This window comes from Trachurus japonicus, chromosome 20, assembly GCF_045865225.1.
Source record: "Trachurus japonicus isolate A0001 chromosome 20, Traja_1.0".
In the NCBI taxonomy this organism is placed as follows: domain Eukaryota; kingdom Metazoa; phylum Chordata; class Actinopteri; order Carangiformes; family Carangidae; genus Trachurus; species Trachurus japonicus.
Genome location: NC_140926.1, coordinates 23,314,383 through 23,341,327, shown reverse-complemented (window position 1 = coordinate 23,341,327; position 26,945 = coordinate 23,314,383). Strand labels below are relative to the sequence as shown.

Here is a 26,945-nt window from a genome sequence, read left to right as displayed (position 1 = left end):
GGATTACTGATTAATGAAAAACAGACTGAAGAACCAAATAATCGATTTTCGTGAATAGATAGAACAGGAAAAGTTACACAATGTCCCTTTAAAGCTATAAAGGACATTTTGCGAGTGCTGGCCCTTTAACTTCTTTCATGTTTGTTTGAGCCATGCACCCATCATGTAGGCCTATTTACCTGCAGAGTGCTTACTGATCTCCTTCCTTCCATTTCCTCCACACATGATGACATTCTCAGGCCTCACAGTGTCTCACTTCAGCCACTGGAGGTCAGCAAAAACCATGTTTCTGCCCATGTTCAGTCACTCTTTGAAATCCATTGAAGAACTGATTACTCTCATGCTGCCAGATGGGAGTGTGTTTTTATCTGTGGTCCTCTCTCTGCGCTGTCCCTCGCTGCAGAGTGTTTAGCAGCATCAACACCTGGCTCCAGTCCACCTGCTACTCACTACTTATCAACTATCTGAATCTGCTCTGGAACCACTCCTCCCTCTACAGGACAGATGGAGTCCACACATTTAAACTGGACTAACGTGACTAACTGTTGACATCATACACACCCTCACCTGAGCCTTCTTCCGGCAGCATATTACTGCCCCTCCACTGGACAGCAGCTGTTTTTTCTCCACTAGACACAGTTTGATGCAGGAACTGTACAACTGCTTTCATAATCAGCTGGTCATTTTCACTGTTGCCAAAAAAAGAAGACAAAGAAAATGTGAGAATGCCTGACAATATTTAAAAAAATTATTCCTTTTAAACAATCCAGTGAAACATGCTTCACTGTTTAGGGCTCACACACTCACATAGACTAGGCAGGATGAACAGACATTGATTGGAACCACAATAACCAAGCGTTATAGTGTTTTTAACATGAGGCTGGAAAGAAAAATAGCTAATGTCTCCTCCAGCTGAGCCACATAAACTCCAAACCCTGCCCTCCCACTCTCTGATCTCCCCTTGTTCCCGGCACATTACAGCTTCACTCACTGGACTAGCTCTCCCCTCTGGTCTCATCCGTCACTATCCTCCTCACTTGACCCCACTGCTGTCCTGGATCCTGCTTTCAGTCCCTAATTATTTCTCTGACCTCTCAAGCCTGAGGACGAGTAAAGCTCAGCAGAGCTCCCAACCCAGACAGCCTTTAAAATATAAAATTACTGTCATATGGAATCCCAGGTCATATGCAGTTATTACACCTGTCACCTGTCTCCATTTGTATTTCTTTCTTCTTTTTTTTACTGGATAATTATGGTTAAATAACAAATAAATAAAACTTTAAATCTACAGGCCCCCCAAATCTGTCCCTGGCTTTCTTGAACAGGTTTAAACTTAAACTTAAAAGACCTTTATTGTCCTTACCAGAAATGTGTGCTCAACAATCCCCACATTTCCACTCAACACATTTCATACTTAAAAAAAACTCTCCTCCCATTTCCAGTCAGAACAAGTCATATATTAAAAACATCATACATATAAAATAGGATTAAAAGTCAAGGTGTGTGCAAGAGTCCAGGGATCCTGTAATGTGTGAATGTGTGTGCATATATGATGATGGGGAGGGGGCATACCCTGGATGGATGGATGGTGGGTGGATATTCTCATTCACTGCCGGTCATCGTTATTGAATCGAAGGCAACTGGACTTGTATTTGTCTAGGAAGACGTTTGGCCTCTTATCCAAAGGGCTTCATCAGCATCCTCCTCACTAGTCTGACCAACAGTGGAGTAAGACCCAGGTAGCTATTTACCCTCTGTGTGTTCACAAAATTACTTGTGCTAGGTAGAGTTTCACTTGACCATTGTTGTTAGAGTCATGTGGGACCCTGGTGGACGACAGTACCGGTAATTAAGAGTCATGTGAGGTTGAGTTGTTTCCTCTTCTTGGTATGGATGAAAGGGCAGCATTATAAATGGGAGATGGGTAGTGTCTCAGACCCTCTCCCCTGTTAAGGGATGGTTTTTCCACTTTTACGTAGACGGCTTTTTTTTCTTTTTTTTTTTTTACTCCTCTTTCAAACCATCTGTCCAAACTCTTAACATTGCTGTCCTCAAAGGAGTGTGCCTTTTCCTTTAGGTGTGAAAAGACAGCTGAAACTGGACCTGAGGAGTTAGCCCTTCTGTGTTGGGCCATGCATTTGCTTACAGGTTGTTTCATTTCACCCATGTAAGTCCTTGCATTCCTTGCTGCCTTGGACAGCATATCGGTTATCAGGTTGCTTTTGCAAGTGTGTGGTACCCTGTCTTTTGGGTGTACCCTTTGCCTGAGGGTGTTACTGGGGTTTGAAACATAGGGAATGGATGTTTGTTAAATATCCTCCTGAGTTTCTCTGATTCTCCAGACACACATGTGATGACTATGGTTTTTGTGTGTGTTGTTCATTTCCTCACCATCACACAGTTGCTGTTTTATCAAAAGTCCAACTCGGATAGCCACAAGTTTTCAGAGCTCCCCTTAAATCTTCATGTTCTTTTACTTGGGCCCGAGTGGAGGTTGGTAGCTACATTATCAGCCCTGTGTTGCAAGGTTCTGATAACACCCAGTTTGAGTGAGTCAGACACATATGCAAGTGAATAAGTGCTGTGCTGCAAAACACTGCAAGATAAAGACCAGCGAGTTCTCTGTGCATTGATAAGGACATGTTTTGAATGATTTAGGTAATTTTGAGATGGTAACTTACCTTATTCCCGTCCGTTGTCGAGGCGGTGCCGTGTTCATCTTGAGCATACCTAGTATCTTTGGTCACGTGCAGTCTCGCGAGAAATTACGACGTCACAGGATAATGGCTGGAGATCGCGGATATTAGAAGGTACTTTACTGCTTTTATTTACTTTGCTCTGGATCAAATTACTGCATTTATTTGAACTAAATAACACAATTAATGACATGTTTGCACGACCAGTATCCGAAACAAGCGTTTCTGGCATTTTGTGCCAACTTACGTCGACACCACCGGTGCAAACCGACAAACCTTCGAAATAAGAGCACAATGTTTTCCGCGCTTTTTACCACTATGAAAACAGCTAGCTTCAGCCCCACCAACTACCCGTTCCTGTTAGACATTAACAACTAATAACCACTCCGACGGTGGCGTCTACTGTACACAGACTTTACATCCATCTGTGTGGGGGGACAAACGGGAGATAGGGGACATTTTGACCTATCTACGACACCGCCGCTAGCGTTAGCCGCAGCCGCAGGCCTGCTCAGGAAGCAGGCGGGAGCTTTTATTTTCCAAAACCGTTTCTTCATCTCACCTGTCAACGCTGCTGAATCAGAGAGTCCTATCTGTAGAAGAATTGTTATTTAGATGGTAAATCATTAGTGAGGCTGTTATTATAGGCTGTGGATTGTCTGCTAACACATTCACATAATGTGTTGTTTATTCCTAATTCTGCTCAACAGAGAGGTCTACAATCTAAAAGGAGGTGAAGCTGTGTCTCAACTTCTCAGCATCACTGATACACTACTGAGAGTAAGTTTTTATTTTTACCATTTGATCATAACTTCGTGAAATTCACATTTTCCCCTGTGCTTTGAGACGAAATCTTTTTATGATATATAATTGAAATATTCTGTGTCCATTATCTAGATATAATATTGGATTTTAATGACGGGAATGAATTTTGTAAAGAAACTATAAAACTCAATTTAATGAGTAGATGTTGTAAATGTAATCACTCATCTTAATTTAAGGTTTAAACAGAAAATAAACACACTTGAAAAAGACTTCACTAATGTTGTTTTATTGTCAGCATAACAAAAACTTCATCACCAATTTTTAAGATCAATTTGATGTTTTAATGATTTTTCAAACAAGATTTAAAAATTTTTGTAAATGTCTCAAGTGTAACAATTTTCTAATTTAGCTTGTTTGTTTTGCTCTTCATAAATAACATTTTTGTCAGTTTTTTTGGACTAAAAGTCATATGAATTGATCATGTTATTGAGTGTGGGGAAATATAAACATTTATTTTCTGGCTTTTTGTAGACAAACCCATTAATTTTTAAATTCTAATGTAACACAACATAGTTTGTGTAACTGATTTCAAAGTGATTTGATCTGAAAATACAAAATAGTGCAGGACTGTTATTCTGTATGATGAAGGTACATTGTTTTCATGAGCCGTCACATGAGTGAGAATATGTCTATAATAGTGAAACATGTGAATACGGGTTAGAAAAACTGTAACTAATGTGTGTGCTTTGTCCATTGAGGAACACGGGGCAACAGTAACCTTGAACACAGCAGCTGTTTATGAACAGACCTAATGTAATACAGTAAAAAAAAACGTGACAAGTGTAAATGTCAAAATTTTCACTACCTGCAGATTGCAGCTCATTATGATGAACCATTTTGAAATATAAATATTCTCAGCCAATATCAGTTTCAGTTTCAGTTCAATTCTTACAGCTTCTCCCAGAAGACAACAGCTCATACAGAGAGAGAACATTTAAACTGATGTAACGGACACTGATGTTGACTGTCTGTCGTTTTCCAGCAGCAGAGATGACTCATGTCACCAATCATGGGAGGCTGCTGTTGCAGCGTCTGCACCAGCAGCGGGAGATGGACTTCCTGTGCGACATAACCATTATGGTGAGAGACGTGGAGTTCAGAGCTCACCGTAACATCCTGGCTGCCTTCAGCAAGTACTTCTCCTCCCAGGCCGAGAAAGTTCAAGATGTCACGACCTTGGACCCCGACAAGGTCAGCCGCTACGCCCTGGAGAAGCTACTGGAGTTTATCTACACTGGACAGATGAACCTCAGCAGGTAAGACAGGTTTTAAATACAGGCCGTCTGATTGGTCTGGAGAGAAGTCAGATTTAAATGGATGTTTCAACATTTTGGCAAATTGGCCCATTGCCATAATCCCTATAGTCATAGCAGTAGGTTTGTTACCTTTACTTGTCGGTGGCTCCCTGCAAGCTCTTTTTCGATCAGCGGGGCAGAGACGCCATCCGACAACTCCAAAACGCTCTGGTGGACAAGTTGTGACCTGCACATTCAGCACGCTATGAGATAATAATGTAATGTTACGAGACCGAGTTGTTTTCGTGGCAAATACGAAGCCGGAACTACATCCCAGACACAGCTGCTCGGCAGAGTGACTTTGAAAGCATAAGTATATTTTGAGTATTTGCTTCGTGTGGCGTAATGTCACATAATTACGTTATTATTTCAAAGCGTGGTGAATGTGCAGGGCACAACTTGTTAATGAGAGTGTTTTGGAGTTGTTGGATTGTGTATTTGATGAGTTTAATGAGGGAAACATGGAAATCCCATTAGCCTCCGTAGCGTAGCTCTAAGCAGCTCGTGGCTCTGCCCCACTGATCAAAAAATAGCTTGCACTGACAATTAAAGGTGCCAAAATGTTGAAATATCCCTTTAACTGTGAATTTTTCATGTTTTCAGCACCAGACAAGCAGCTGTGCGTCGAGCAGCTGTGTTCCTGGGAATGCCTGAGGCCACAAAGTATCTGGAGGAAATCCCCCACTGGTCCGAGCCGAGCGAAACTTCCCAGTCAGAGGCGGACAAAGAGGCCGGACTCTCTCCCCCCAGTCCAGCTTCTCCTGGGAGCCCCAGCTCGCCGGTTCCCCTGTCTATTGTCTCCATGGGTGGGGACTGGAGGGAGGAGGGGAGGGCCGGCATCGAGCGGGAAGGCGTGATCAAACGCGAAGACATGGGAGAGGGAGACAGAAGCGACGAAGAGTACATCCCCACAACGCCAAGGAGCACTGGACCGGGCAGGAAGAGAGGACGGCCCAAGAGCTTCAGCAGCGAGCAGGCGGAGCCCAGCAGCTCGGCCGACGGCACCCCCAAAACCCAGGGCTACAGGGGGAGGGGGAGAGGCAGAGGGAGGGGCCGGGGGAGAGGCAGAGGGAGAGGGAGAGGAAGAGGAAGAGGAAGAGGAAGTTATAACAATGAAGATGTGTCTTTAGAAGATTCGGACACAAGTGTGAAGGACTTCGGGGACACCTCGGCCGACTGGAGCCCCTCGCAGGACGACGAGTCTCCGGCCAAGAAGGCTCGCCTGAGCAGCGGAGAGGGGCGGAGAGGAAGGGGGAGGGGGAGAGGCAGGGGGAGAGGGAGAGGCAGGGGCCGAGGCAAGAGGAGGATGGAGGAGGAGGAGGGAGAGGAGGAGAGCGGCTCCATGGGGGCCGACGACGAGGAGGACGAGGAGGAGGAAGACGAGGAGGAAGATGAGGACGAGGACCAGGGAGCCGAGATCGGAGAACAGGACCCGTCGGAGATGGACGAGATGTCGCTGTCGTGCACCGAGTGCAACAAACTGTTCAAAGACGCCAGCAGCCTGCGGCGGCACGAGAAGATCCACAAGGGCCTGAAGCCGTTCGTCTGCATCTTCTGCTCCAAGACGTTCAGACAGGCCACGCAGCTCAAGACTCACCTGCGCATACACACAGGTGAGTGACTGGAGCAGCTCAGGACAGTCCTCAGTATAGGCTGGGCAGCGTAAGCTACTTCCTATGCATAAACAGTGAAAAAATTCCTACCAAACCAACGGTACATGCTACAGTTTTGCAACTTTCACCAAAATGTCGCCCCAGTACTGCTGAAACTTTTGTCCACTTGAACTCATTACGAATTATTAAGTCCATCACTCTCCCAGAATTTTTGCTCAACTGACACCAAACATGCTGGAGAGCATCTTCATGCTGTCCTGCAGTGCATGAGAACGTTTGACTGTAAACATACAGTATACCATCCAATTCTTGCTAAATACATTTTCAATCTTCCTGAAAAAAACAGAGAATATTTTTGAAGTCCTGGTTGATGAAGTTTGGCAAATATCAGAATTTTATCTCAAAAATTAAATTTTCTGGAACATTTTAAATTCTGCTCTCATGGGAACAACTACAGTCAATCTAAGAGTGGCATTTTTAAACATCAGATTTTCTCTTATGAAGCAAAGCACTTATCGTTAAAAACAAATCCCCAACATTTCCATGCTGTCAAGATGCAATTTATGTATTATCAGATTTTTGACATTTTAACAGTTTTTGAAATCTGTGCTACAGCTTTGGAACTTTCACTTTCAACTTTCGAGACTGAGGGAATGACGCATAATAGTAGGCTACAGTCAGGGATTGAACCGGCGATCACTGCACTGGGCATTGCCAATATGGGAAGTGCTCTCAAAAACAGCTTTACCCATGGGTGATCAGACTCTTAAACTTGTAAGGGCGTCACCCACGGATACTTTACTTGATTGTTTGGACATTATCACTATTTATTAATTAATTAATTAATTAATTTCTTCAAGTGCAATAAGGGAATGTTTCTTCGATTAATCATTTCTATTCATTATTTATGTGTGTGTCCCTATTCTGGATTATTTATTTCTCATTTGTATTCATTATTTATTATCACTAGGTGTAGTAGTCATAATTTTAAGTGCATTTGGAGGGGGATAAAAAAAACGGATAGATAGAGTGGAGACATATGGAGTAAAGGTCCTTAACTACAGGACAAGATGCATCAGGTCCAGCTCAGCAGATGACAGACTTATTGATCATATTGTTGATCAGCAGGTCACAACATGAGGTTAACAGAAACCCTCCTCAGTGTTATTAGTGGCTGTGATCAGAGTGGAGACGGTTTGGTGCTGCTGACAAGTGCCGGTAGTTTCAGCACCAAATCAAACACATCAGAGGTTCGATGAACTGTTTTCTCTTTTCTCTGCTGTGTGACTAAACTCTTTGTGTCTCTGTCTCTCTGCTGCTCGTTGCAGGCGAGAAGCCGTTCAACTGTCCCGACTGTGAAAAGTGTTTTGCTCAGAAGTGTCAGCTGGTCGCTCATCGCCGCATGCACCACGGCGAGGAGAAGCCTTACACCTGCGAGAGATGCGGTTTCAAGTTCGCTACGTCGTCCAATTACAAAATACACATCAGGTACAAATGTCCAAAACCAGTGATGTGACAACTCAGCCTCTCTTCTTGACACTCTAGTTTTTCACATTGCTTATATTTCTCTGTTTAGATACAAAGTCTAAATGTGTGTGTGTGTGTGTGTGTGTGTGTGTGTGTGTGTGTGTGTGTGTGTGTCCGTCCTACAGGCTGCACAGCGGGGAAAAACCGTACGTCTGTGACATCTGTGGTCAGGCGTTTGCTCAGTCCAGCACCCTGACGTATCACAAACGACGACACACCGGAGAGAAGCCGTACCAGTGTGACTTGTGCGGCATGTCGTTCTCCGTCTCCTCCTCTCTCATCGCACACGCAAGAAAACACACAGGTGAGAGACGTTGCATTGTCTTCAACCTGGAGCCTGAAGCTCAGCCAGGTGGAACAGTGGAGCTGCTCTGGTTTCCCTCCAACGTGTTTGGACGGACTGAAGCAGTTTACAGCTCTTTGATTTCTCTCGGCTGATGTTGTTTACAACATGAGCTGTGTTGGTTCTTGACATATTTGTGCGTGCGTTTCTGTTTTCAGGTGAGACTCCGTACAAATGTTCGCAGCCAAAATGTGACGCCCGTTTTGTGACGTCTTCGGAACTGAAGAAACACATGCGACGACTTCACCCAGGTGAGTTTCCAGATCCCGGGCCAAACTCCAAAACAGTGCCTGTAGAGTCATTTCTTTTGTTAAGTCATACTTGATTAGAGGCTGACACACAGGAGTGTTTTTTCAATCCTGTCCCATCCTGCTCCCTCAAAAAAATTCCCATCCCATCCTGGTCTCGTGACAAAGTCAAAAAATAATCCCGTCCTGTCCCAATCCCGAATAAATCACTCCTGATCCTGTCCTGTTACCGTATTTTCTATTTTAGAAGTAAGTGTACTCAGGTCTACTTTGCAAAGTCAATCAGATTTGGAACATCCCAATCACGGTACTAATAGGTGAATTGACGAACGGGAATTCTGCAGGAATCCCGAGAAAATGTCAGCCTCTATACTTGATGTGCATGTTTTTAATGTACTGTAATAACCCAGCTCTGCTGAGCAGGACTGGACCCAGTGGATCAGCCAGTTATTAACTAAGCTAAAGCTGCTCCTCACAGAGCGGAGGGAGAGAGGGCCACGGGGGGGTTTCATCTGTCTCACACTGTGTTTGTGTTGTGCACAGAGGGGAACAATGGTGTGCAGTGCCTGCTGTGTGGAAACAGATTCGCCAGCGTGAAGAACATGATCAAACACCAGGAGAAGGCTCACGCTGATGAAGTGCGGCAACACAAGGAGAGAGCCAGAGCTGGTGAGCTGTTACCTCATCTGGGTGTTGCTCCTGTGGAGGCATCAGCACTGAGATTTTCACTATATTGTTGTGACAGACAAAGATGCAAAAAGATCATGGCCAGGGCCGGCCCTAGGATTTTGGTGGCCCCCTAAACAAGATTTTTGTTTTGTTTGTGGCCCACTCTAAGCGCAAACACCAAATCACTGGTTAAAACTGAATACAGACATGTTTATCCCCTCTGAGGTTTGAGGCCATTTTCTCAACTTTTGCATATTTTCTTAAATTTATCTTTTTAAGATACTTGCAGATGTAACAATACTCAAGTGTTTTATGCCTAAATATTAGAACCTCCGCTGTAAGCACACTGAGGCCAGTTTGTCCTAGAACAGTATAAAGAAATAATTTAGGCCAAATGCTGGAAATTTGAGGTCTGCTTATTGAAAAATTTCAAATCCCTTGTGAAAACACTCCTTCAGTCATGAGAATGCACTGTTTTGGTGCTTGAAATAGGATATGAATTGTAATAGAGTAATAGATAAGTGTAGAAAACAAGTCTAAAATGAAATTTTGTAAGATTGCTTTTTGAGCACAAATGTTGTCATTCTGCCGTTCTATTTTCACCAAATGTCTCAAATGTGAGATAAAAGAAGCTGAATATTGACTTCACATTACATATAAAGCTCATAGCGTGCTGCAGACCTCAGGATGTGGCCCCCCACCTAACGGCTGTGACCCTAAACAACCACATAGAGTGTTCATGCCAGGGGCCGGCCCTGATCATGACCCAGATTCAGGTTCAGTTTCTGACTTTGTGTTTGTGTGTGTGTGTGTGAGCAGTCGTCCTCCTGGCCTCCAGCCATCCCATGGCCTTCGTCCAGAGCAAACTCTCCCAGGAAAACAAAGGTCTGATGTCTATCCAAGAGGGCGAGCCGGCCAACCCGGAACCAAACACCCCCAACCCCAAAGCCATGGGTCCGTCCTCAGACGGCGACATCCCCACCGACAACGATGCCTCCACTGCCACCATCATCCAGGGCTTCAAGTCGGAGCCCACTCACCAGCCAATCACTGCCGCCGACCAGGTGTCCTTCGACGCCGACCAGGAGCAGACCATCAACTCGGACACCCTCCACGCTCTGGTGGAGCAGCTGCGGCCCCCGCCATCCCCGGCCCAGGGCCTGGAGCAGATCGTCATCATCAGGACAGTGGACACTGCCGAAAACAACCCTCCTCAGCAGTGAGACTAAAACTAGGATAAACCTGCTTTATTACAACTTGGGTCTTGTTTTTGTAGTTTTTGCCCTTCATTTCTATCAGTAATAAAACGATTGGACTCCTAAAGTTGATCACTACATGGTTAAATCAGTTAAATGAAGCCAGACAGATCAAGAAACGAGGATGACCTACTGTGCTTCACTTTTCTGGTGCACACTTGACCTCAGATTGTCTGGTCATCGGCTTTTTTCTCATGTGTCATTAAACTTGAGTGAGATGATTTTGCTGTTTCCAGAGCTCAGCTGTTGCCCTGAGTTTGTATAATGTAACTACTTTTATAAATGATGGAAAAAATACAAAATGACACCTGAGTTGTGTAAAAAAAAAAAAAAGAGAGAGAGAGAGAGAAAAGAAACTAAGCTTTGTCTCCTGTTCTCTTGTCCCTGACACAAAGAACTCAGCCACATTTACACAAAGAGTAAAAAGGAACCTAGAAATCTATCAGAAAGAGCAGATAACCCTCCGTAACCATAGCAACTTTAATTTAGTTCCTGGTTCACCTAGTGTTTTCATAACTCTGAAACAATTGGTGTGCGATTTGCTTCACACAAACAACACTGATGATTTTAGGGCTGCAGGTAACCATTGTATTCATCAATAAATGAGCAGATGTGTCTTGTTTTTGTTGACTAATAATTCAAACCCCAGAGATACTTGGTTTACTGTGATGTAAGACAGAAAAAACAAAGTCTTTATATTATAGGGGCTGAAATTTTGCCCATTCTTGCCTGAACGTGAACATTGATTGGTTGTTAAAATGGTATCTCTTTTTTCTGACAATCAATCCACTAATTGTTGCAGCTCTAAATGAGTCCATGTTGTTATTGTCTTTAACAAAGCTGGAGCTTTTTAATCTGTAAATGTTTCACCTCTAAGTGTTGACAAGCAATGGTGGCTTTACTGTTGTAAACACAGCCCTGTTAATGCAAACAGAGGTTTTGATTCATTGTAATATAGTTGGCGTTTTTTTAGTTAGTACAATTTTTTTAAGCAGCTGTTTCAGGTAATTCAGGTCAGGTCAGAAATGTGTGTGTGCTTCAAGTTAGAAAACTGCATCATTTCCAGTGTTTCTGTCAACTTGAAAGTAGCTGGTTCACAATTTATTTCTTTTGTGTTGAATAAAAAATGTCTGCATTAATTGTACAGAAATGTGAATTACACACACTGCTTCACTACTGTATAAAACTGTACAACAGAACAAGAAAATAAAATAAAAAACAAAAGGGACACATGTGGCACATTTATCAAACCATTTTTGGGGATTGTGCATTGTAAAAAAAAATAGCCCAGCTCGTACCTACATTAGAAATTCAATTCACTTAAAATTAAATTTGCAGTGTCAGCACGGTTTTTTTTTAAGGAAAACAAATGGTTAGTGTTGCAGTAGAGAAGGATTTTCTCCAAAATATCAACCCAAAACCTGTGCTTGGCTAATAATCGACCCATAAACCTTTCATAAATGATTGATTAGAACTGTTTATTTAAAAAAAAAATGTTTGGGTTAACATTAATGCATATATATTACATTAATGCCTATTACAGAACAAAATAAATATCCATGTTTAAAAAATAAATAAAAATCGTTGTCAGTTTTTTGGGCTTCCGCCCTTGCGAGACGCCGTACTCCTTTGTTGCTGTAGCAACTCAAATGTTACAATAACAAAGATGGCGCGCGACTTTTATGAAGCTCTTTGCGCAGAGCACGAGATGAAGATGAACCCAAACATTGTAGAAGTTTTAGAGGAGACGACGCTGACAGAGTATGTGTTGAACTGAACATTCACATGATGAAATGTTGCATTTTATATGTTGCCTTTTAATACACCAAACAATAACTTACTGCTTCGAAGGCGGATTTCAAATGGACTACTGGTATTTCCAAATGAGTTACTCCAAGCAAACACTCGACATCAGTTATGCATTTTCAGAAGAACCATGGTTTATTTTGAGGTTACCTTTTTTTCAGGATCTGATACATTAATAAGAACTTTGATTTTGCCAGTCAAAACCTATTTTTTACAGTCTATGGTCAAAACGTGTTGTTATGTAGGCCTATTTCATTGCAGTCTCTGTGTGTCAAACCACATAGGCTAGGTCTTGTTACAATAAAACTCTATTGTGTGTTTGGCAGACATTTTGCTTTGAAACTGGCTGGAAACAAGAAACTGAGACACGTTCAGAGACTCAGCGATGAAGACCTTCATATTCTGTGTAAATGTCTGAAAAACAAGTGTGTGACAGGTGAGCGGGTCAGGTTCAGAAACAACTTCACTATAGGTCAGGATGTTTAAACACTCAGTTCACAGTTTGTGTGTCAACAGATCTTGATGTGAGGTACAATAACATCACAGATGAAGGTGCGGGCCACCTGGCTGAACTCTTACAGGTGGGTAATGAGGGATATTTCATTGATTGTGGATACATTTATACTCAAACTCTCATCTTACCTGTCACACACAACCTTTGGATGTTAACACTGCATCATGTTGCAGTTGTAATTTGTGTTAAACTACATGTTTTCACTGAGCAGGAGGAGAACTCAGCTCTGCGCTCTTTGGACCTGATGTTCAATGACATACTGACAGAGGGAGCTGAAATCCTCAGCAGGAGTCTGCAGGTTTATCTACACACACACACACACACACACACACAAGGAACAGTAGGCTACAGTGCCCCCCTCGACGATTTCTTACTTTTTGTTACACCTAAATGTTTAAGATCATCAAACAAATTTTAATTATCAGACAAAGATAACCCAAGTAAACATAAAATGCAGTTTTCACATGATGATTTCATTTATTAAGGGAAAAAGCTATCACTTAAGTAGAACCAAAGTGAAGTAGACTGAGACAGCAACACATGATGCTGTGATGTATCTATCAATCTGGAAAGTGTTACAAAGCCATTTCTAAAGCTTATAAGCTATATATAAATGTTCATATACTTTCATAAGTGTGGAGGTACATTAAAGCAGAAGTAAGCGGAATATTTGTGTTAATATAAGTCTTAAATAGTTCTATCTTCCGACAGCAATCACTTGCATAGAGTGTTTGGTCTGAAACACGGGTCTGTCAGTCACTCTGCTCTGCTGTAAGCCGAGGAGAAAACTTTCCTTGTATCCTACAACCTTTATCCAATGAGGAGAGAGAACGGCATAAAGGGGCGGTCCTCTCTGTGTGTGCAGCCAAGGGATGCGCGTGAATGTGGTGACGTAGGGACGAGGGCAGGGACTGCTAACTCCATCGGCTGACAGGAAGTTAGCCAAAACCACCGGATCGCTTACTTCTGCTTTAATTCAAATAATTCAAAAAAAAGTTGATTTAAACGAAAAAGATATTTTCAACCATAACAAACTTCACTTCAATCCAAAGTCGGGCAGATGGCCGTCGGTAACAAACCAGATGTCATTTTAGTCACAGAAGTCGAGAGAAAGCCGGTAAAACGTGGGTCAGGTAAACAATACCACATCGCCATGACAACATATTGTCAGTGTATTGTTTTGCCTCGTGCTGACGGACCACTTGTTTACATAGAGGCTTGTTTATGCCGATACATGCAGCGGCTGTCGTCCGTCTGCCGTCTGCCCAATTTCACGTGAATGCAGCATGAAAAATATGATTGAGTTGCTTGCAATATACAACCGCAACACTAGATGGGAGTAATTCCTACACAATGTACCTTTAAATAATGATCTCTCTCTCTCTCCACAGTTGAACAGCACCTTGCTCTCTCTCAGGCTCTCAGGTAATAAGATTGGGAACAGAGGAGCCATGGCCCTGGCCGGCATGCTGCAGGTGAACACCACCCTGCAGGAGGTGGAGCTGGCTGACTGCGACCTGGTAAACTCACACAGCACCGCAGGCCGTCCATGATGTCGTATCAGCTGTATTAACTTGTATCAGAGCAGCGTAGTCCGACCAGGAGCCCGACTCTCTGACCTCTCCTCTGGCCCTGCAGCAAACTCAGAGTGTGATAGCCTTCACCATCCTGCTGAAGAGCAACAAGAGCCTTTGCTGTGTGGACATCAGCCGACCGCTGCTCTTCAGCCATCAGGTACGGACAACAGAGCATCACACTGATCACACATTATGACACAAAGCAGCAGTCACACCTGTACAACTGCAACCTGAGCCTCTGTGTCTCTCAGGAAGAGTGGGCGGTGCACTGCTCTGAGATGCTGGAGCTGAACAGCAGCCTGGTGGAGCTCCACCTGGGGAAGATGGGGATGACCGACAGTGGGATGAAGAGTCTGTGTGAAGGCTTGATGCTGAACCGCAGCCTGCGCTACCTGGACCTGCGCTGGTAGGAAGGACAACAGCTGATCACACGCTGCATGGGGCAAACTGTTGGTGCCGGTTAGATGACTCTGTCTTCATCGTCCGTAGTAACCGAGTGACGCGTGACGGCGTGCACTATCTTGCTGCGGTGCTGAGGAGGAACCCGGCCCTGGAGATCATAGATCTTTCATCCAATCGGATTGAAGACGAGGGCGCCGTGTACCTGAGTGAAGCCGTTGCCTGGCCTGGCTGCACCCTGAGAGAGTGAGTGTTATTAAATCAGATAGACACCACTCCTGCACTGCTAAGGAGTTAAACTCAGACTCAGAAAACTTTATTTATCCACTGGGAGCAATTAAGTTTAAGCAGTTACCTAAGAAAACTGTAGTAAACAAACAGGAGGACATCTGTGAAACAAATACAAATACAAATGGGCGAGTGCAATACAGCTAAAACAAAGAGACTAAAATCAAGATGAAATAGATACAGTGTAACCACAAGGTACACAGAATAAATAAATAAATAGTGATATAAATACTTTTGTAAAACCAACAGAGCAGGAGCAGAAGTTTTATTCTAGATATCCTGCTTTGAGATTTAAAAGCCTAATGGCAGACAGACTGAATGAAGGACTTACAATATTTGTTCTTCTGATGGGTGCAACAAAGCCGTGGCCTGAGGGCATCACCCTGAACTCCGAGGACAGAGTTAAAGGAGACATCCACAACTTAAAATAGTTCCCAGGTGTCTTAAAGACATGTCTGTGACAAGGATCAAACATCACAGCTCTTTTCATCCTCTCAAAACAGCCCTGTTCACAACGGCTGGTTTCAGTGCCTGTCCCTTTAAATGCAAATGAACCACTGCTTGCCCCGCCCTTTCTACCGGTACCAGGTAGGGGTGGGGTTATGCAAAATCGAAAACTAGTTACATCATTGCCAGACAACTAAGGGAACAGCTCGTAAAACCACATGGGTTTCAATCTAGGGAGCCTGAAAATTACAGATTATTTTGTCAATTCTCATATTTTGGGGGCCAGAAGACAAAACAAACACCCAGATATATGTTAAAGAGCCTTCAAAAAGTAATATGTCTCCTTTAAAGTGGATATTTCACCCTCTGAAGTTTCAAAACATTGTTGTTGAGAGCAGTGGGTTTCCAGATCCTGACCCCGTTGAAAAATAATAACTAACCCTTATATGCCCGCTTGGTGGCTCCTGGTTTCCAGATTTGAACCATTGTCTCAAGTGATTATTATCTAATTCCAGACTATGGTAACTGAATATATTGACACATCACACATTCTGTTCAGAGATTTTTTCAAAACATTCTCCTAAGAAAAAAAGAAGACCGACCCAGATCCCTTGGCAACAGCGGGCTATCCAAACATCACTCAGATTTAATGGCATTCTCAATATTACTTATACTTTTTAGCTTGAAATCCCCCACACCTCCATCCCATTCATGTTGGGTTTGCGAGGTAATGGCATTAGAAAAAAATCAGATGCACGGTTCAGAGCTCTGTAAAAAGGTTCCATAAAACCTGGCTTGCCTTTATTTAGACAAACCCCCCCCCCCCTTCTCTCTCTTGTCGATTGTTGCATATGTCTGTACATGGGTTGAATATTGGAAAACATATGTATATTTAATGTGTTATGCATACAGGATGTTGTATCCATATATGGTGTGTGCTTTGTGGTTTTCTTAATAAGTTTCGACTGTTTGTATTTGTATATTTTATATATATTTTACTATATTTTGTAGAAAACTCAATAAAAATACCTTGATATAAATGACATACAGTATGTGACATACACACTGTGTGTTTGTCTGTCAGGCTGTCTGTCAAAAGCAACAACATCAGGACAGAGGGGCTGCTGTCTTTGACCCAGGCTATGAAAGCTAACACAACTCTAACACACATCTACATCTGGGGAAACCTACTAGAGGAGCCTGTGTGCCAGGTAACACACACACACACACACACACACACACACACACACACACACACCTTGCTGAGCTGCAACAGACACATGTCCCTCACCCTGACTCCCTGCCGCCCCCCTCAGGCCTTCAGAGAGCTGATCTCCAGCGGCCGCCTGCAGCCGGAGCACACAGACGTCAGTGCGTACCAGGTGGACGGTCGGGTGTTTCTGGCCGAGGTCTTCCACAACGTGAGGAGACGTTACTACAGGACAGACTGCCACTCCAACCCAGCCAGGACAGACTGCACCTTTACCAAGATCACTGAGAAGCAGCAGATTGATTCTCTGCCGCTCTGCTGAGGTCACACTACGCCCAGAACCTGCTCACAGACACACACACCCAGATGTCTACACACACAAAAATAACACAATAAATGAGGTTGTTATCTGTTTTCTTTTATTTGTTGTTTTATTTCAGTAGCCATTGCAAAAATCATCTGTTCACCATCCATACTATGAGTGATTCCTCTGATCTGCTGGGTTATAATGAGGTCACAGTTAATATTAACAAAACTGTCTCTCTATCCTGTTATTCATCTAAAGACATTCTATAGATCACGTGTTTGTCTTTTCTTTTCAAATTCCATTCAGTTTATTTATTTCTAAACCAATAGAGGTTATTGATCTCTGATCCACCACCTCACAAGTCTTGAACCTGATTAGTTCACATATGAATCTTTTCACTTATTCTAAAAAACCCTGCAGGTAAGATCAGTCCTGCTAATTGTATGATGTAAAAACCACTGTGAATTGTCTACTCCAACAAAACAGACTCATTTCTTTACAAGCTGGAGGATGTTACATGTTTTAGTTCAGACTTTTCACAATTCAGTGTCATGAGTGACAGTGTTTGACCAGATGATGGAAACTAAAACTATTCATCATAAACTGTACAAGTATGAGTGTAAATTATAAATTCAACTGAAATGTGGCATTTGTTTAAATTAATTATCTGTAAATTAAAGGGATATTTCAACATTTTGGCAAATTCGCCCATTGCCATAATCCCTATAATTTTAGGAGTAGGCTCATTACCTTTGAATTGTCGGTGCAAGCTATTTTTAGATCGGCAAGCCAGAGACGTGAGCGCTGCACGGCACATGATATTTTCGCCTTTCTCTCATCAAATACACAATCCAGCAACTCTAAAACGCTCTCGTGGACGGCTGCTGGGCGGAGTGAATTCAAAAGTGCAAGTAGTTCCGAGTATTTGCTTTGTATTAATGTTACATAATTAAACGTTATTATCTCATAGCGTGGTGAATGTGCAGGTCACAACTTTTTTATAAGAGTGTTTTGGAGTTGTTGGATTGTGTATTTGATGAGTTTGATGAGGGAAACATGGAAATACTGTACAGCTCACGCTTCTGCCCCGCCAATCTAAGAATAGCTTGCACTGACAATTAAAGGTAATGAACCTACTGCTAAGACTATAAGGATTATGGCAATAGGCGATTTTGCCAAAATGTCGAAATATCCCTTTAACTAAAATCCACAAAATTGCAGTGAGTTTGCCCCTCAGGCTGAAATGAAATGAAATCTTGCAGGTGCCATAAATGTTTTCTGTCCCTCCTCTCTGGTCCCTACTCCTCTGGACTCTCCTGGTTGGTTGTCTCACAGGATGATGTTGTGTCTTTATGGTCTGGATCCCACTCCAGCAGGACGTTCCTCTTCCTCAGGCAGTGGCTCAGCTGCTGTTGGTCCTGAGAGCCCATGGTCCACCTCTGCAGGGCCAGCCGGGCCAGCGCCGGCAGTCGAGGCAGAGCGCAGAGCAGCGCCGGCAGCCAGGCCGAGCAGGACGCGGAGGCCGACGGTCGCAGGCTGAGGTCCAGGTCCTCCAGCGAGCCCAGGCCTCCCGCTGCCAACAGGGCCGACCAGCCGCCGTCGCCCACCGAGCCGTTGTAGGAGAGATCCAGCACCCGCAGGGAGGACAGACAACCACGCGTACACACGGCAGCTGCACAGATAAAGTCAGGTGGAAAGTGATGATGAAGTAACCTGAGAGTGGATATCTAGTGTCCCATTGGTGTCTGATTCATACATTACACTCAAATCACTCAAAAACTAAGCACAAATTAAATAGAATAACTTCAATGACTCCTGGTTACCTAGGTGACGTAGGTCGTCAGTGCAGAGGTCACAGCTGCTGAGGCGGAGCTCCACCAGGACCGACGGCTGCAGAGCGTCCAGCAGCAGAGCCAAGTGACCGCCGACCACCTTAGACCAGGAAACATCCAGGCTGTGGAGGTACGGCACCACCAGGGCTGACACACACACACACAAATCAGGGGGAAGATCTCAATCTTCTATCTATCTTGTATCATGTTGTGTGTAGGCTATATCTGGGCATTTTGTGCCTATGTGTCCATTGGTGTCCTGTATAGACATGTTTGGAGTATACACACTGCTTCTTTTTTTCTGATTTTTAAATAATCATATTAATCAATATAATAATATTGTTTTCCATTTCTCTAGAATGATACAATATGTGTTTGTATTGTATTTGGGGAATTTGTTGCTGTGTTAGCTCTCTTTGTTGACATCTAGATGATAACTGTCTCATGTTAGACGTGACAAAGGCCCTGTGCTGGAGTGTCGTCTAAATATAGAAAATAAAATCTGCACTCTGAGCTAATTGTTTGGTGTTTTTTCCTTTTCTCTAAGTTGCCTGCTCCATCTCCAGCACCTCCACAGGTTAACCTGCGGTGTGCGTTACTCCCTTCCTCCTATGACTCACAATGATCAACATCAGTTACAATATTAAAGACCCATTAAACAATACTTTGTGTAGTATTTAGAAAAACTTTAGAGAAACATGTTTTCTTACTTCATGTATTTGCTTCCATCATCTTCCCCTGTCCCCGCTGCCCCTGCCTTCAATTAATCCATAATTAACTCAACCATTTCTCTACTCTGCCGGTATCCAAGTCCCTACTCAACTTTAATGTCTTCACAGAAGAATTTATTTTTTATATGGACATATATTTTATGTTGAAGTAAATGTCAAATAATAAAAGTGAACGCACACTGCAACTCTTTAAAGAGTCAGTTTCACTAACCCCCAAATAAGAAGATGAAGTGCCTTATTTATTTATTTGATTTGATTTATATTTCAAATTACATATATTATTATTATTTATTTATTTTTCTATATTGTGTCATAATTACTCAATGTCTATTTTTACAAACATACTGATTGTCTGTATGTTTGAATAAAGATTTTCATTGAAATTTCAAAAAAAAAGAAAGTCCAAATCCATAATTAAATCAACCATTTCTCTACAAAGACCAAGTGTGTTGTCCGGGGAAAACAACACTTTAAATCAAAACAGACTTTACTTCAATCAAAGAAAAAAAAGGGTTCAAATGCAATTTTTTGGGTCTCAAATATTTTTTTGGATTGAAGTGAAGTTTGTTAGTTAAAAATATCTTTTTCTATCATATATTCATCACCTCCACTGTCTCAGACAGAGAGTACAGCAGCAGCAGCAGCAGCAGCTCTACTGCTCTGTGTTAGTCCAGTCATTTTATGAGAAAAGGTTAAACAAATTGCAACAGAAGCAAAATCATCTGATTTTTTAGCCTCAGCATGTCCTGAGTGAGGGAAAAAAAGCCCTGAAGAATCCCATTAGGGGAAAGTTTTGAAAAACACCCAAACATATCCCATTTATACGCATATAAAACATTTTTTTCACATGAATAGGGTAAAATTTTTAACCTTTAGATATCTCCATGGAAATTACTGAGTTGATTACTTACATTAAGACAAACAAAAAATGTATTACAAGTTTTTTGAAATTCTTTGTTAACATGAGCAAATTTGCATAAATTTGCATAAATTCCACCGTTTTGACGGCACATGTAAAGGTGCTGTGGTGGTACCGGCATGAAAATGGGAATGAGTTGACTCCATCGGTCAACCAACAAGTTGACCACTTTAAATTTCAAGATGACTCCAATTTTTCAAGACAGCCACATCCTTAGTAGAGCAGGTATGACATGCTCCGTCTCTATTAATGCTCATGGGCCTAAATTGGTTCCATTCCTTAAGTTTTTTAACTGTAATATCATATTACAGCTAAAAAATGTCTTGTTCAATCTTGTTAACATATTATATGTTAACAAGATTGAACAAGACATTTTCACCTGCTCTACTCAATGTTTAGATCAGGTGTTGTATGTATGCAAATTAGCCATACGTAATTGGATTATGCACTGTTGGCTCATGTCATACCTGCTCTACTAAGGATGTGGCTGTCTTGAAAAATTGCAGTCATCTTGAAATTTAAAGTGGTCAACTTGTCGGTTGACGATGGAGTCAACTCATTTCCAATTTTCATGCCTGGTACCACCACAGCAACTTCATATATACATGTGCCGTCAAAAACGGTGGGAATTTATGCAAAATTTATACACATTTATGCAAATTTGCTCATGTTAACAAAGGATTTCAAAAAAACTTGTAATACATTTTTTGTTTGTCTTAATGTAAGTAATCAACTCAGTAATTTCCATGGAGATATCTAAAGGTTAAAAATTTTACCCTATACACGTGAAAAAACTTTTTTATATGCGTATAAATGGGATATGTTTGGGTGTTTTTCTAAACTTTCCCCTAATGGGATTCTTCTGGGCTTTTTTTCCCTCATTCAGGACATGTTGAGGATACAAAACCACTTGAGTTTGCTTCTGTTGCAATTTGTTTAACGTTGACCCCTTTTTTGGCCTAAAATTACTGGACTATGTAGTCAAAGCACTTGTTGTTGAGCTTCGGCAGCAATAAGACTAGTAAGAGTGTCATCTTTACCCAGAGCTGTGAATGACTCCTCAGTGAGGCTGCAGCCGTTGAGTGGCAGGCGCTTCATCTGAGCCAGAGGGAGGGAGGAGGCCAGAGGAAGGACCACACCACCTGCCTCCTTATTGGACGACACGTCGAGCTGCCTCAGCGCCGTCAGAGAGGGGAGAACCTGGACTGAAAGCAAGGAGTCACGTGACTGCTGCATGGGCACACACACACACACACACACACACACATATACACACACACACTCACCCAGGGCCTCCAGGTCACTGTGTGTGAGGCTGCACATGTGAAGGTCGAGGCTCTCCAGGTGTGTGAGGTGAGTGAGGTGCTGGGTGAGGTGGTTCAGTCCTCCAGCCAGACCTTTGTTACAGGACAGGTCCAACTCCCGCACTGAGGGGAGGCGCTGGAGCAAACCACCTGCAGGACAAAGAGGGGGGAGCAGACAGAAACACCATTAATCCAGGTTTGATTTGATTTGATTTGATACAGTTGAGTTATTTCAAGAAGATGAAACTCACAATGGACAACTAGTTATATTTGGAATATCAGAGACTTTTTTCCAGGCTGGTCTGTGCTCGTTTCAAAACACATGAGATTCTTCTCCTGTCTTTTGGCTTCCCAATTTTTCACTTATTACATACAAGAATCTTCAATTACTTATTCTTTTTTGATTTGTACATTGTTTGTTTTCGCCCGATCACGTTCCTATTGGGCCACAAAACTAAAATAAGAAAACATCCTAGGCAGACTGTATGTCTTGCTCTTCATTCATCATGATGCACAGTATTTCTATTGTATCGATATGTTTATATTTTCAATTGTGATGTGGATGTGATGTAATTATGACATTGGTTTCTGTTCTAATGTGCCTTACCTCCTAATATATATATTTTTTTTAATTAAAAAAATAAAGTGGGAACAAACATGCACATGGACACAGAGAGAAGAAACTCTACTTCCTGATAAACTAAAGAAATACTTCATGAGCAGAGAAAAGTCAGTCACCTTCAGAATGAAGAAAAATGAGGTGGAATGTAAACCACAGTCTGTACCCACAATACATCACTTCTTCCTGTCTGTAGGGAGGAAGTTGGCCCTAAATGTCATGAATTGATGCCAATCAGAGAAATCTGAGAGAACATCTAAACTCCATGTCAACTAAACCTGGTTCTGAGTATTTACAGTAGCATCAGTATGTGATCCCTCCACTATAACAAGTGAAAACCTCTACTGTGCTTCTAGGCAAGGCAAGGCAAGGCATCTTTATTTATATAGCGCATTTCCTATACCAAGGCAACTCAATGTGCTTTACATAAAGACAAAACATTAAAAAAAAGAAGAAGCATAAGACAGAATAAAAACAAACTAAACACTAAAAACAGAGTTAAAAGCAAGAGCAAATAAAAGTTTTAAAAAAAGAAAATAGATAAAGTTTTAAGTTCTCAGCTATAAGCACGTGAAAAGAGAAATGTTTTTAACCTGGATTTAAAGGTGCTTACAGTTGGGGCTGATCTCAGGTCTGCTGGTAGTTTGTTCCACTTGTGAGCAGCATAACAGCTAAATGCTGCTTCACCATGTCTGGTCTGAACTCTGAGCTCCACTATCTGACCTGAGTCAGTAGATCTCAGAGCTCTACTGGGTTTATACTCTACTCTGTATGTATTCTGGACCTAAACCATTCAGTGATTTGTAAACCAGTAGTAGAACTTTAAAATCTATTCTGTAGCTGACTGGGAGCCAGTGTAAGGTCTTAACAACCGGGGTGATGTGATCTGATCTCTTTGTTCTGGTTAAAACTGGAGCTGCAGCGTTCTGAATGAGCTGCAGCTGTTTGATACTTTTTTGGGGGAGTCCAGTCAGAAGACCGTTACAGTAGTCTAGTCTACTGGAGATAAAAGCATGAATCAGCTTCTCCTGATCAGTTTGGGACATAAAACCCTTAATTCTGGATATGTTCTTAAGTTGATAAAAGGCTGATTTGGTGACTGATTTGATATGTCTGTTCCACCATGGTCTCATACACACAGTGCAGATCTCCTACCCAGACTGTGGAGGCAGTCCGCTGTCAGGCCGCAGCCCTGGAGTCGCAGCGCGGTGAGAGAGGTGGCGTCAGAGAGGGAGGCGGCCAGCTCCCTGAAGCCGCCGCCGTCCACTTCCTGTGCAAGCTGAGGGTTACAGGAGACGTCCAGCACACTGAGTCCAGGCAGGACGGACACTATTCCTCCTGAGAGGACAAACAGCATCACATCACACAGCAGACAGAAGAGAGGGGGTCATGACGTCAAGAGTCTAACAACCAAAAACCTTTATAAACTATCTTTACTGTCTTTGCTCATTCAGACATTTCAAATATCTCTTTTGTTGTTGATGTTTTTTCTGCTTTGTTTTAATGCTCTGCTGTCTGTTTAATTTCTATTGCAAGACACAGTCCATCCCACTTTTTTAGGGTATAGATAGATAGATCATATGCAACTTTACTGATCCCGAAGGAAATTCAACAGCGGTCGGCTGCTCTCATACACAATAAAAACATACATACAATAGAAATCAAAGTCAAATAATAGGTTTGATAAAACATAAATTAAAAATGTGCCACACGTGACACATAAATGACGTTTTAGAAGGTGAAAAGTGTAAATTTCATACAGCCTACAGAGGTAAAAGCCTGCAGGAGAACAGACGACTACCTGAAATAGAAACACAGCAGACAGACTCTCTGACCTAATATCTAATCTGATCGTTTGCCATCTTATAAATAAATAAGTAAGGATGTAGGTTGGGTTTATTACCCAGAGCAGTAGCATCAGCTGCAGTGAGCTGGCAGGACACCAGGTGAATCTCCCTCAGTGGTGGCTGTAGTTTACCCAGCAGGCCTTGCAAGCCTCCGCCCCCGACGCCGCCGTTCCAGGACAAATCGAGGACCTCCAACAGAGACAGGCAGCTGAGGGCCTCGCCTACAACCACACCACACTCTGTTACTGTGGTAACCATCTCCTCATCATGTTAGGTCAATATGTCATCATCATTGTTTTGCAATATGGTTTCATAAGACCAGCCCAGAGTCAGACCCTAGAGGTGTTTAAGTCCTCTCTCTTTATCCAACATGGCAGTCTACTCAGGTTGCGGTAGAGCCCTTTTTGCTTTGTTTTATGTACCAAGTATATGTACGGAAGAGGATTAGCTTCACTGTGGAAAAAAAAGTGAGTTCAGATTAATGTCAGAATTCTGACTTCTTTCTCTCAGAATTCTGACTTTAAACTCAGAATTCTGACTTTGAACTCAGAATTCTGACTTTAATATCAGAGTTCTGACTTTAAACTCAGAATTCTGACTTTAATCTCAGAATTCTGACTTTGAACTCAGAATTCTGACTTTAATATCAGAATTCCGACTTTGAACTCAGAATTCTGACTTTAATATCAGAATTCTGACTTTGAACTCAGAATTCTGAGATTAAATTCTGACTTTAATCTCAGAATTCTGACTTTGAACTCAGAATTCTGACTTTAATCTCAGAATTCTGACTTTGAACTCAGAATTCTGAGATTAAATTCTGAGAATTCTGCTTTTGAACTCAGAATTCTCAGAATTTAATCTCAGAATTCTGATTTTGAACTCAGAATTCTGACTATAATCTCAGAATTCTGACTTTGAACTTTTTTCTCAGAATTCTGAGAAAAAAGTCAGAACTTTTTTCCCACAGCAGCCCTAATCCTCTTCCGTATTGTATGCATGCATGCATGTATGAAAAAAATGATTGTAAAATTGTGTCGAATTGCTTTCTAAGAGATTTTATCTTTCTACCTGTACGGCACTTTGGCAACTTTGGTTATTTTAAATGTGCTTTATAAATAAAATTTGACTTGACTTGAAGTAGTTTGATTTTTCATCTGCTGGCATTCCTGTTTGTTTCTTGTTTATATGATGAAAAATGAAAATGCTGTGCATCATGATGCAAAGGTACAGTAAGCATCTCTTTGAAATAAAGTCAAAACAAGTATTCATTTGTCTGAATCATCAGTTCACAGCCACAGAGCTGTAGTCACCGAGGAAACAGACATTTTCTTGCACATTTCACTGAAAAAGAAAAGAAGCTGAGAAGATTTGATGAATGTTTGACCTTGTTGACTCTGTAAACATTAATGATGATCATAATATTAATACTTTCACCCTACCCAGGGCAGTGATGTCGTCATCACTCAGCCTGCAGCTGCAGAGCCTCAGCATCCTGATCCCGCCCACATTATGGAGGTGAGAGGTCAACGCCTTCAGACATCCACCAATCAGCTCGTTCCAGGAGACGTCCAGCTCCTCCAGCTGAGGGAGGAACTGCAGCAGGATGGCTGAGGAAGGGAAACCAGAACAAATAACATGGCTGTATAAGTGTGTGTGTGTATGTATGTGTGTGTGTGTGCACACCTAGCTCCAGCAGGTCTGTAGCGGTCAGATCACAGTGAGCCACACTGAGGCTCCTGCTGTCTGCCGTCTTCCCCAGCTTCTGCAGGAAAACACACACCTGTCCCCAGCCAATGTCTCGCTCACTCTCCACCGCCTCTGCAAAACCTGAAACACACACAACCTTTAATAATCCTCTCTATAGTTTCTTTACACAATATACTGTAGGCCCACATGTCTTCTGCAGTCCTCTAATCATTTTCAAAAGCATGAAAGCCACAGTGGTTCATGAAGAAAAATGAAACCAGAAGCAGACTGACTGTTCATGTGACACTTTGACACCATTAGGGTCCAATGTGAAGTCAAAAAACCCACCTGAGCCCTGTCCCCTCTCCGTCTCTCCGTCCTCAGGGATCCCTGTCCGCTCTGAGCCTCGGGACAGGAAGCGTCCCAGCGGCCTCCTGTCTGAGGCTGAGCGCTTCCTCCTGATCTGGTTCATGATGACGTCGAGAGGGGAACGTCTCTGACTGCCGCCGTCCCGCCCACGCTGACCATCTGTCCAGAGAGATAGAAAACAAACGCTCAATCAACAGAAATTCAAATTAACTGCTGATGCTCAACTAAATACATGATCTTTTACCAAAGAAATAAAGATGAATGTATTACAACTGTTGTAATTCAAGGATCTTTTTAGTGGGTGCAGCTTTATGCATGTTTACAGGGTTACAGATATATGTATATAATGAATTGAATGACAGTTTGATAAATGGCTTAATAACAGTTAGGGATTAATGAATTTACATTGTTTTTAAACCTGTAACAGAGGAGACAGGTTTAGAGACTAATTTCACTAATTCAACTAAAAGGTCAGTTTTACTCAGACTCTTAGTTATACCTTTCCACCTTCTTCTGTTTCAACTCTTTTATCCCATCTATACTTATCTTATTGTATCTCATTTGATCATATATACCCCTTTTATTTATTTTATCTATTTAACTGCCTCCTGCATT

General features: G+C 42.3%; 3 protein-coding genes across 4 annotated transcripts; 2 read left to right on the top strand and 1 right to left on the bottom strand.

Moving 5' to 3' along the window:
• Positions 1–2,694: 2,694 nt before the first annotated feature.
• mynn (myoneurin) lies at positions 2,695–11,700 on the top strand. 2 transcript variants are annotated; one of them, XR_015034506.1, is made up of 10 exons: positions 2,695–2,810; positions 3,407–3,476; positions 4,504–4,777; positions 5,420–6,429; positions 7,758–7,917; positions 8,082–8,260; positions 8,458–8,550; positions 9,091–9,216; positions 10,036–11,091; positions 11,152–11,700. XR_015034506.1 is itself a non-coding variant. In XM_085763263.1 (9 exons), the coding sequence occupies exons 3-9, from the start codon at positions 4,512–4,514 to the stop codon at positions 10,437–10,439; spliced, it is 2,238 nt and encodes a 745-aa protein (XP_085619389.1). In that variant the 5' UTR covers positions 2,695–2,810; positions 3,407–3,476; positions 4,504–4,511; the 3' UTR covers positions 10,440–11,700. The 2 variants fall into 2 exon arrangements, 1 of the variants encoding a protein (XP_085619389.1); XM_085763263.1 differs by having other exon boundaries at positions 10,036–11,700.
• A 365-nt stretch (positions 11,701–12,065) lies between these two features.
• Positions 12,066–17,127, top strand: lrrc34 (leucine rich repeat containing 34). The gene is made up of 10 exons (XM_085763539.1): positions 12,066–12,233; positions 12,605–12,714; positions 12,795–12,859; positions 13,004–13,090; positions 14,184–14,312; positions 14,431–14,526; positions 14,621–14,775; positions 14,859–15,014; positions 16,588–16,714; positions 16,820–17,127. The coding sequence occupies exons 1-10, from the start codon at positions 12,139–12,141 to the stop codon at positions 17,033–17,035; spliced, it is 1,236 nt and encodes a 411-aa protein (XP_085619665.1). The 5' UTR covers positions 12,066–12,138; the 3' UTR covers positions 17,036–17,127.
• A 1,185-nt stretch (positions 17,128–18,312) lies between these two features.
• lrrc31 (leucine rich repeat containing 31) lies at positions 18,313–26,496 on the bottom strand. Its single transcript, XM_085763526.1, has 9 exons — positions 26,310–26,496; positions 25,959–26,102; positions 25,715–25,882; positions 24,329–24,493; positions 23,581–23,763; positions 21,789–21,956; positions 21,543–21,707; positions 18,844–18,999; positions 18,313–18,692 (listed from the first exon to the last, which is right to left on the bottom strand). Exons 1-9 carry the CDS (start codon positions 26,431–26,433, stop codon positions 18,319–18,321), a joined length of 1,647 nt encoding a protein of 548 aa, XP_085619652.1. The 5' UTR covers positions 26,434–26,496; the 3' UTR covers positions 18,313–18,318.
• Between the last annotated feature and the right edge of the window lie 449 nt (positions 26,497–26,945).